At 41.0% G+C, this 12,105-nt stretch overlaps 1 protein-coding gene across 1 annotated transcript in view; it reads left to right on the forward strand.

Moving 5' to 3' along the window:
* Positions 1–8,024: 8,024 nt before the first annotated feature.
* Positions 8,025–12,105, forward strand: part of kifap3a (kinesin-associated protein 3a) — a 38,926-nt gene continuing 34,845 nt past the window's right edge. Inside the window, exons 1-5 of the mRNA XM_037769949.1 lie at positions 8,025–8,209; positions 9,344–9,475; positions 9,676–9,821; positions 9,936–9,994; positions 10,114–10,255. Of these exons, the coding sequence (XP_037625877.1) occupies positions 8,169–8,209; positions 9,344–9,475; positions 9,676–9,821; positions 9,936–9,994; positions 10,114–10,255 (520 nt within the window). The 5' untranslated portion in view covers positions 8,025–8,168. The remainder of the gene's footprint in view (positions 8,210–9,343; positions 9,476–9,675; positions 9,822–9,935; positions 9,995–10,113; positions 10,256–12,105) is intronic.

Consider the following 12,105-nt stretch of genomic DNA (forward strand, 5'->3'; position numbering starts at 1 on the left):
CCAAATAGCATTGAAGTGTGAGTATTGGAACGTACAGCAGATCTACACCAGGTGTATCTCCCTCTCCCCTCCCAAACAAAGAAGAGTTGAATCTCACTCAATAGTTCCTCCCGAAGATGGTGGCAAAGATAACACAAAGGGGGATTTATTAATCTCGTGTCGTGCCTAACTTTCGCGGATTATAACATATCGGGTATGGAATTAATCTGCAGATGCTTCGGTTCAAAATGAGTCCAAACTTTTCTATGGATGTCAGTTATTGAGCCACAACAAAGGCCAAAATATGGCCTGCAACAGACTATATAAGGCTTGTTTTTAGCCCAGCCGATTGCCAGAAACGCCTTTTGCTACTTAAGGAGTTGTTGATCACTTACCAATCTTGCTTAAGAGGAGTGAGGAGTCAGCAATCAATTGCGGTATAAAACAGTCAGTAAAAGCTATTTTTCAAAAATTGTGAATCACTGCAGCCACGAGAGGTCCTTGAGCATAACTGTGCGTTTAACGTCACTACGCTATGAATTGTGGGTAATTCCCTGAGGCAAAGTCTGCAGAAATGCGCACTTACGGAAAGTGTTAATAAAGGGCTCAAAATGTCTGCGAGAGAGCCCTCAAGGACTTGACGATTTGACAGTGGGACAGCCCTAAACCCTCACGGACTTTGTGGGAACGTGCCTCAAAGTCTGTGAGTCTGAACATTGGGATTGGGCCTCTGCAAGCCAGCACGCTTTTCTGGCTATTCTGACCCCCAATCCTCTGCACAGTGGATATATGAGCAAGAGGGTCAAAGTTCAAGGCAAAATGTGATGACGAAGTAGTATATCACAACTGTATGCATACTGCATGCAACAATAAACTGAAAGTTACTGAAAGTAAAAAGAAAAAGTATGTGATATGGAACATAGCCTTGTGTCCAGATGCCCTCAGACTTTTTGTTGACTGGACTGAGTTGTTTTCTAATTCTGGGTTTGAGGTTTGCTGTTTTTTGCTCCCGTATTCCTGTGCACACTTGCTCTGAATCAGCCTTGTTAGTCCTTCTCTGCTCCCAGAGTTCTTCCCAGCCAATCAGCTCCCTGCCCGTTCTCCTCCTCATCACCTCATTCCCCTCACCTGAGTTTCTCTGTCCATCTCTCCCCCTGCACTTCATCCCCTTGTCAGATTAGTTTGTAAGTCCTGGGGCTGCGGTCGAAAAGTAAAAAAATTACGTCCTAACGTCTTTTCCTAACCACTTTTCCTTGACCTTGATGTAAAATGTCATGAGGTCTAGGAAAGATGTGAAGGAGAATTCATAAGGACTGGTGTTAAGAGAATCCAACTGCGCTGACACTAGGCTCTGCAATTATGAAGCGACAGCGGCGGATGTTAGTGACGTGGGTCTGCTGTGGTGCAACTATAATGTTCCGAAGATGGACTACAACAGGCGCCGCTTTCCCCCGTGTGTTGTTAAATAGCTCTTTCAGTGACAAGCTCCTTCACCCGTGGTGTGTGAAAGAGAGATCCTGCAGGTCCTTCTCCTTCTGTAACACTCAACATCAACATATAACAAAGGATTATCTGACTTAACGTGGTCAACCGGTGAAAAATATCACTTCATTACCAAGGTTGGAATTGAAATAAAAAAAGGAATATATGATGAATATAGAGTTGTACGAGTTATGGAGAAGGGGAACATGTAATATTTATTTATGTTGATTATTTGTTTATTGACAGTTTGCTATGTTTACTGTTAATTAACCTTTCTATGCAAAAAATGACTTTTCGACCGCAGCCTTGGTTTGTGTTTTTTTCCTCCCGTATTTCTGTACTGCCTTTCTCTTCTTTGTCCATCTACACACCTGCTCTGAATCATCCTCGCTAGTCCTTCTCTACTCCCAGAGTTCTTCCCTGCCTGTATGCCTAATCGCCTCATTCCCCTCACCTGAGTTTCTCCACCCATCTCTCCACCTGCACTTCATCCCCTCGGCAGATTAGTTTGTATCAAAGTCCTGGTTTTCTGTTCAGTATTTGATGGATCCTTGGTTTTTTGTTATGTGATGTTCAGTTCTGCCTTGCCTGCACAGAACCTTTAACTAAAGTTAAGTTTGTGTTGCCTGTAGTCTCCTGCGTCCAGGTCCACCTGCTCCACTCTTCATGAGTGCCTGAGTTATGTCCTGTGCTGTCTACACTTCAGAGTCTCACCAGCTATATGTGTCCCTCAAAACACAAACAAACAAAAATAATCGACATGTGTCCTTGTAGCACCAGTAGTCACTCTCTCAGTCACCAGGGAATACCGTATATTTTTGACCCCTAACACAAATAATATTCTGATATATCCATCACGAGCCACAGACTAAATTTAGTGCAGTGACATCAGTTGTCACTGGTGCTGAGACAAGCAAATGCTTTCCGGGTAGCAGATCTACCATGTTACAGTATTGATTACACCGACTTGCCATTTGTTTATTTCTCACTTATAACTTTAGATACGTGGAATGAAAAAATGCTTAGCTAACAAATTACTAATTGGTCTTATAAATAAGTCTCAAAAGTATTATTTCATTAAAACAAGTAAACAAATCTGCATGTGCAGAACAAATAAACTTGTTGAATGAATTTTCTATAATAAAGTGTTATTTCTCTTAGTGATCTGTCTCATTCTGTCTTCATTCTAGATACTGATTTCTCATTTCTAGTAAATAATTAAATCACCTGTTGAAAACAAGCACATTTTTGTCTTGTTTTAAGAAAACAAAACATTTAGGACTCAATAATAGATAAAAATGTGTCGATAAGATGAAGATCTTTGCAGGGTTTTTGCAACCTCCTCTCTTTTCTTGGTGAATGTTTCAACAAGCAAAACCTAAAGTGGACATAAATATAACAATGGAGTATAATATAAAACACTTACTGTGGTCTATTTCAAGCTTTAAGTGATCAACAAAATCACTTAAAAGAGTATCCACTTATTGGACTGAAGGTACACACACAAAGTAGGCCTATAAATAGTCAAAAGAAATTTAAAACCAGTATCAGGTTTCCTAATATGCAGTGAAACATCCGCCAAGTTCACAGATCCTTTTTTACCTTACTCTTGGTCATGTTATATAACCCTGACTCACCCTGATGGCCTCTGTTACTTCAGCCTGCAACCAGACCATCCATCATATCTGCAGATAGATACAGAACGTCCTGACACTGTCAGAAGAAGAAGTTTATTATTATTAGTTGCACATTAAGCATTTTAGAAAGTGAGTGTATGTTTAATACTGGATATGTGAAAACCTTCCCCTGTAGTAGTGCTACCCGCTAGTGCAGACCCAATTTTTTAAAGCGTTACCTCCACATATATTTCACTAACGGTGGGCAACAGACAAAGAAAGCAATCTACAACGCCAACTGAGAGAGAATGAGAATGAAATGTCCAAAACCAGACGTACCTTGACATGTACTGGATGGATTGGCTCAACATTTTGTACATACATTCATGGTTCCCAGATGATGTGTCCTAGTGACTTAAGTAATCCCCTGACTTTTCCTCAAGCGCCACCATAAAGTTCACATTTGTGTTTTGAGTGAAATATCACAACGACTATTGGATGGATTGTCATAAAATGTGGTTCAGACATTGATGTTCCTCTGAGGATGAATTGTAATAACTTTGCCGATACCTTAACTTTTCATCCATCAGGTTAAAAATCTAATTTTTCCAATTCTTTGGTTTATGACCAAATATCTGCAAAACTAATAGCATTCCCATCAGCCTCAATTGTACTTTGTGTGTAAAAGGATTTGAAACCCCACCCTAAAGAGATGAAACATTTACAAAAAAATGACAACAATATTTGTTGGCCAGTCAACATTTTCTTACAGGCTGTGGGGTGGGGGATGCACTGAGGAAAAGACTCATGGCCTCTAAAGTCCTAGTTACACCCCTGCTGCTGCTGTTCAGCTTCAGAGCAGCCAGACGTGGAGGAAGTATTCAGATACTTAAGTACAAATACCACACTGTAAAAATACCGTTACAAGTGAAAGTCTTTCATTGAAAATGTTACTTGAGTAAAAAGGGAGTATAATCAGGGAAATGTAGTTTTAAGTATTAAAAATAGAAAAATGTCCCCTGTGACTGTTACTATTATAGCTATATTCTACTCTATTATTAGGCTACTCGTGCATCAATGTAAAAGCAGGATTTTACTTGTTGTAGTTGGTTGAGGTGGAGCTCATTTTGAACTGTTAACTAATGATTATTTTCAGTATGGATTAATCTGCTGATTCTATTCTCCATTAATGGATTGATTGTTTGGTTAATAGTGAAAATAACCTAGTGAGAAATGTTGTCACAATAAGCCTTTTTCACAGCAGACATTTTGACTTGTCATAGTAAAGCACAGGTGTTACCAATAACACAAACCATGGCTCTGTTCATGTGTTCCAGTGACAGTGAGCCAACATGCAAGACCTGAAATCAAATCAGCTAAATGGAATTCAGCCATCATTAATTTCATTATTAACACCTGTGCTTTTCCCACTGTAAAAAATGAAAAAGGCCCATGCTATTACCTAGAGCGGCACCTTCTCAATGTTTGTTTTGTCCAACCAACAGTCCAAACCTCAACATTATTACAAATACATTAAAGGGACTATTTGTAACTTTTTAGAAATACTTGTTAACAGCGACACCTGTGGCCTTGAAATCAACGAAAGTCAGCGTCGAGCTCGCGCTTGCTCGCTCTAAATAGACATGAACGAGCATCGCTCAAAACAGTGAGGCGACACACGTCAGCTAAAACCACTATGTCACTCTATATTTCAGCTGCTTGGCAGTAATGTTAGCTGACCAGACGAAGGTCTCCCCATGAATCACTGCTGATCCTAGTGTTGGCTTTTCCTACCTCAGCGCAGGCTCAGACAGCGGGGCTACTCAAGGAGTTACGTTATCGCCTCCCGACCGCAGCCGGCAGCCGCAGGGAGACACCGGCACCCGGTCGGTAACGAGACGACAACGTAACACGTGGAGGAGCCCCGTCACTTCACAAGACACGGAAAACCTCTGTTGGTTTGGAGGAGCTGCAGCAGTTATTTCTGCACAAATGTCCACTGTACATTCACTAGATATTCTCAGAGCTAAACTAACTCTTCTGCAGTGCGGAGTGAGCGCGCGTTCACGTCTAGTAGAGGTGGAGCGAGTACGCGAGAACGCGCGCTCTGTCTGAGTGAAGATAAGCAGGCAGCGGAAACGAGGCTGCGGCCACACGCGAGCGCGCATATGCGAACGCGCATGTGTGGCGACCCGCTACATTTATACGCTTAAAAAGTTACAAACAGTCCCTTTAAAACTATACATTTATTAAAAGGAAAAGCAGCACATCTTCATATTTGAGAAGCTGAAACATGAAATGTTTTGCCATTATGGATTAGCTATTTAATTAATTAGCCTAATCAACCAGCTGGCTTACTAATTGTTTCAGCTGTATAAAGTGTTGGGCAGCTTCATTTATAACAAAGCCTCATATTTTAAAAAGTCTTCATATGTTTTGTATGCAAAAAAATAATTTGTAAAATAATTAAAGCTGTCAGATAAATGTAGTAACAAGAAGATATAGTTAGTACATAAGTATAGCTAAAGTAAAGTAAATGTCCCTCTGCGATGTAGCCTAAAGTTAGTACGTGTCGGTCACGAACGACCCGGTTCAAAGACCTGGCTCTTTTAAGTGAACGATAAGAGCCGGCTCCCGTCCGACAGACGTTTCTTTCTTTCTCTACTTAATTCAAGGCAGAATGATAGGACGATCTTTTCACGGGCACTCCATGCACTGACTGTGACTGAAGGTGTGTTAATGACGTCCGTGCGACCAATCAGGTGATGACAGACAAGGATCATACCATCAAGCAGGGAGGGGCGGAGGTGTGGGGGGCGCTGACGGTCTACAGGTACAGAGCAAGAGGGAGAGGAGGAGAGAAAGAGAGAGAGGAGTGTGGTGCGCGAATAGCAGAGAAGATGAGTGACAGTCGGAAACGAAGCAGCATGTAAAGTTATGATATTCTGGAAATGATAAGGTTTAGTATAATTAAATTGAATAATTTAAGTGATATATGTGCACACATACTAATCATAGGTCAAAACAGCGCTAAACTTGGCTTAATTATAAAAGGCAGAAGTGGTAAAATGAAGAGATGTCTGAGAGCCGAAAGAACCGGCTCTTCTTGGTGAGCTGAGCCAAATGATCTGGATCACTAAAAAAAGCCGTAATTCCCATCACTAATTAACACCTGTGCTTTCCCCACTGTAAAAAATGAAAAAGGCCCATGCTATTACCCAGAGTGGCACCTTCTCAATGTTTGTTTTGTCCAACCAACAGTCCAAACCTCCACATTATTACTAATACATTAAAACTATACATTTATTAAAAGGAAAAGCAGCATATCTTCACATTTGAGAAGCTAGAACATGAAATGTTTTGCAATTATGGACTAGCTATTTAATTAATTAGCCTAATCAACCAGCTGGCTTACTAATTGTTTCAGCTGTACTTGTATAAAGTGTTGGGCAGCTTTATTTATAAAAAAAGCCTCATATTTTAAAAAACTCTTTATATGTTTTGTATGCAAAAAATAATTTGTAAAATAATTAAAGCTGTCAGATAAATGTAGTAACAAGTAACCTAGGTCTAACTCACCTGTCCTCATCATCATACTGTGCTGCAGGTCTAACTCACCTGTCCTCATCAGCATACTGTACTGCAGGTCTAACTCACCTGTCCTCATCAGCATACTGTACTGCAGGTCTAACTCACCTGTCCTTATCATCATACTGTACTGCAGGTCTAACTCACCTGTCCTCATCAGCATACTGTACTGCAGGTCTAACTCACCTGTCCTCAGCATACTGTACTGCAGGTCTAACTCACCTGTCCTTATCAGCATACTGTACTGCAGGTCTAACTCACCTGTCCTCATCATCATACTGTACTGCAGGTCTAACTCACCTGTCCTCATCAGCATACTGTGCTGCAGGTCTAACTCACCTGTCCTTATCAGCATACTGTACTGCAGGTCTAACTCACCTGTCCTTATCAGCATACTGTACTGCAGGTCTAACTCACCTGTCCTCAGCATACTGTACTGCAGGTCTAACTCACCTGTCCTTATCAGCATACTGTACTGCAGGTCTAACTCACCTGTCCTCATCATCATACTGTACTGCAGGTCTAACTCACCTGTCCTTATCAGCATACTGTACTGCAGGTCTAACTCACCTGTCCTTATCAGCATACTGTACTGCAGGTCTAACTCACCTGTCCTTATCATCATACTGTACTGCAGGTCTAACTCACCTGTCCTCATCATCATACTGTGCTGCAGGTCTAACTCACCTGTCCTTATCATCATACTGTACTGCAGGTCTAACTCACCTGTCCTTATCATCATACTGTACTGCAGGTCTAACTCACCTGTCCTCATCAGCATACTGTGCTGCAGGTCTAACTCACCTGTCCTTATCATCATACTGTACTGCAGGTCTAACTCACCTGTCCTCATCAGCATACTGTACTGCAGGTCTAACTCACCTGTCCTCAGCATACTGTACTGCAGGTCTAACTCACCTGTCCTTATCAGCATACTGTACTGCAGGTCTAACTCACCTGTCCTCATCATCATACTGTACTGCAGGTCTAACTCACCTGTCCTTATCAGCATACTGTACTGCAGGTCTAACTCACCTGTCCTTATCAGCATACTGTACTGCAGGTCTAACTCACCTGTCCTTATCATCATACTGTACTGCAGGTCTAACTCACCTGTCCTCATCATCATACTGTGCTGCAGGTCTAACTCACCTGTCCCTATCATCATACTGTACTGCAGGTCTAACTCACCTGTCCTCATCAGCATACTGTACTGCAGGTCTAACTCACCTGTCCTCAGCATACTGTACTGCAGGTCTAACTCACCTGTCCTCATCATACTGTGCTGCAGGTCTCCAGCAGCCTGGTCCTCCCTGACTACAGGTGGCAGCAGACCTAGCCGCATTGTATGCTGGGAGCTGAGTCGCCGCCCTGGCAACAAGCTGCAGAGAGATAATAACATCCGCCCTGCCTTCATCATCTTCATCATCTTCATCGGCATCAGCTGCTCCCGTTTGTTGAAGAAGAACATTTTAATGCGGGCTTTCTTTCTTTATATCTAACATGGACAGTTTGCCAGCAGGAGAAGCGCGGTGTCTGAAGAGGTAACAGCTGATAACGATGGCTTACTTCAGTGTTTACAGGTCGATGCAGCAGCAGCAGGATGCTCAGCTGCTCATTCATTGATTAGTCTAACAGCTCGTTTAGATAAGAGACTGCCAGGCTAACAGATTACTCTGTTATAACAACTCATGATCATGTGTTTATGTGTAAGTACGACCAGCTTAAAGCAGCTAACAGTAGTTACCGTCAGCTATAACCATAGCTCTGTCTTTAGGGTGGGTAACGTCACGTTACGTCACGTTACGTCAAGATGAACAGTTATGTATCAATGAGAAAACCAACATCAATTTAAGACTTTATTAATTAATGACAATGATTAATGTTCAATTAGACTTCACTGTCCTGCAGATAAGAGTTCACACTGCTGCTAAAATACTCCTGTTTTGAGGAGGAAAGAGTGTAATTCGAAAAAAGTACATTTACTCTAGTAGTTACTGCAGAGTACCTGAGTACAGGTACTGCAGTACAATTCTGATATATATATATATATAAGTATGTATATGTATAATATCTTTGGTGGTCGTGGCCTTTTATGAATCCTGATCATAAAAATAATGTGTCTATGCTACATTATAAATTGAACTAGAATTTGTGACATGCAGATTTAGTGTTCATAGACAATGTTACACAAACAGTGCAAATAGTAAAATGTTAAATACACTCACACAGCATTTGATTTCCTTACATAAAAACGTTTTTTAACCTGTTTTTTAAAAATCCTAATGAATTCTGACATCATCTGGTAAGCTCTTCTAAATCTTGACCCCAACACATTGAAAAGATTTACATCCAAGAACCACATTTATACTTTTTCTAGTATTACACCATTTCTCAAACACCTGCCATTTAATCCCGTATACACATGCCCTGCTGCTATATCCTGTTAGCAATATTAATGCATTTGATTATTATATTTATAGCTATTGTTTTCTGAATCACTTTAGTTACATTTTACTGTATACTTCCGGTTTAGTGTTTTTGAAAGTACTGTGTCTTAATTAGGCAAATTGTACTGAATCAAACCAGAAAGGTAATTTAATACTTCTATTAATACTGTATTATTCACTGTTAGATTAAATGTTTGACTTTTAGTTGTCTGTGTTTATGACCCACAGGAGAGTGAAAGGCTGTACTCTTGATGTCCACCCCACTGAGAAAGCCCTCGTGGTTCAGTATGAAGTGGAGGCAACTGTCTTGGGAGAGCTGGGGAACCCTATGGTTGGAGAACGCAAAGAGTGTCAGAAAATGTGAGAATGATGAGATTTACACCGTAATGCCTTTTTAAGACCAAAAAAAATACCTTTAAGACAAATTATAATTTTGTGTCAAACAATATCAACCTGTTTCTGTATCAGGATTTCATTTTATAGTTTAACATTTGAGAACCAGGAGCTCAATGTTTCTCTCAAAAGCTGTAATTCCACTTGTCTATATGTCTGTCCTTCAGTATTCGCCTGAAAAGCCTGAACGCCCACACAGATACGTCCTCTTTGGCCCGGAAGGTCGTGGAGGAATGTCGTCTGATTCACTCGTCTAAACTCCGCGAGGTGGAGCAGCTGCTCTTCTATTTGCAAAACCGCAAACAGTCAAACGGTATTGAAGAGTTCATCATGACTACTTTACAAACAACACTGATGCATTAAAAGTATTCCTCAAAGTAAAAGTCACGAGAGGCTTCTTTGTGATGCTGAATATTACCTTTCACAGACATCCAAGAGAAGAAACGCATCTCACCTCGAGACTTCGCACCTTACGCTGGAGTGGAGGTAGGAACTGAACTGTACAGTATACAGTATAGTACAATATGTGTGTGTGTGTGTGTGTGTATATACAGTTCTGAGGATATTTCCCAGTCCTGAGGCTGAACTTTTTTATTTCCCCTCAGCTGGACGAGGAGGCGAGCATCAACAGCATCGATGAGTATGTGGAGCTGCTGTATGAGGACGTCCAGGAGAAGATCAGAGGAGCCACGCTCATCTTCCAACTGGCTCGTAACCCAGACAACCTGGAGGAGCTCATACAGAACGGTACCTTCCTGTTACATAAAGAATTACTTTATTCAGCTTAAAGGTTCTGTATAGGATATCCAGAGTATTAATATACTGTAGCATCAAACAACTATTTGCTATGTAAAGATATAGAGGAGTAATGTCTACCTGAGCAGAGAATGAAGTCGCTCTCCCTCTGTGTGTGTTGTATTCAGAGCTTCTCCGTGCTTTGTTGACATAGCTGGGCCGGCCGTGCATGTTTTTAGTGTATGTGAGCGTGCCCCACTGGCTAGCTCACGGCCGCCACTCTGCACTTCTGTCATATGGCGGTTACAGCCGACACATTTCTTTGTTTATCTATTCATGCAGGAATGCAGGATCAAAGTAGAAATCTAACAATATGCTTACAGTTAGCAGCAATGTGTTGATTTTCCATACTAATATTGACATACAGTATATATGCCTCTTCCCAAATCATGGTACAAATGCAGGCTCAAAAGAATGTTGACCTTTCCAGTGTTTTTTTTTTTTTTAAGGACATGATAATTCTATTCAGTTACTAATTTAACAGTTGTATTAAGAGACACAATTATTTTGTATTTAAAAAACAACAACATTTAGTTTGTCTATACATACAAAAGTATGCAGTTGTCAAATTCACATTACAAATTTACATCTCTCTGATTACTGGCTTCAAGGGTTGGGTAGCAAACCTCAATACATTTTTTGGTTTCTTTCTTTGATCGCGTAGTTCCAGACTTAAATCTAAATTAAGCCAATTGTAGACTTTGTTTTATAGGCTTTAAACATTAAGCAGCAAACAAGTCTATTTCTGTGTCGGTATTAAAGCTCAGTAATCGTATTGGCACCAATATCAAAACATTTCTAACGAGACCCAGTCCTTCTGGCATCTTTCAGCAGCAGTTTCAGGGTTCAGAGAGTTAAAAAATAAAACAAAGTCACATAACGTGATTTAAATCGATCCATTAATTCACATTTCAGTTAGTAATGAGCTTGTCATCGGTGCCACCGGGTCCGATTCTGACGAAATCAGACGAAATCATGCAGGTTCACCAGAAGCTCCTTCAGCTCAGACTTCAGCAGGGCCTCCAGCAGCAACCAGCCCACCATAGACAGACCCCATTTTGGCCGTCACCATCTTGGTATTTGGCCTTCGCCATGTTGTTTTTTTGCAACCAGAAGTGACACGAGAGGGTGGAGCTAAGTACAACTGAACACCAAATAAGACATTTTTAGGTGACCAAAAAGGTTATAATTAACTTTCATGAACTGAAAACACACTGTGAAAGGGTTAAAGTTGTAAGACGAAAAACACAGACCGGACAACGCTGTGGTAGCGACCTGTCAATCACAAGGTAGCCACGCCTTAAAGCATCCCCTGCTTTATGGTCTATTTGACTCTAAATGGGACCATAATTTACTAAATGAACATCATTCTGTATTGAAGAAGACTTGAAACTAGCGATTGAGACCATAAACTCATGTTTACAATGTTTACTGAGGTAATAAATCAAGTGAGAAGTAGGCTCATTTTCTCATAGACTTCTATACAATCAGACTTCTTTTTGCAACCAGAGGAGTCGCCACCTGATGGCTGTTAGAAAGAATGCAAGTTTAAGGCACTTCCACATTGGCATCACTTCGCCGACCTGGAGGTTGACCACTGGGTCTTCCTCAGCAGATGGAGTTTTCTCAGGTGGTCATATATGGAGGGAAGATGGTAACCCCTGGCATGTGATTGGCCTCTTTGGTCTTTTTCTGGCCATCCAGTGACTGTTGATATGGCTGCTATCTCTGTGGCAACCAAGCAAACTCCATCTGCAGAGGAAGACAAGGATCAAAGTCAAGGGTGAACTTTCATGCTCAAT

The sequence above is a fragment of the Sebastes umbrosus genome, chromosome 5 (assembly GCF_015220745.1).
Source record: "Sebastes umbrosus isolate fSebUmb1 chromosome 5, fSebUmb1.pri, whole genome shotgun sequence".
Taxonomy (NCBI): Eukaryota; Metazoa; Chordata; class Actinopteri; order Perciformes; family Sebastidae; genus Sebastes; species Sebastes umbrosus.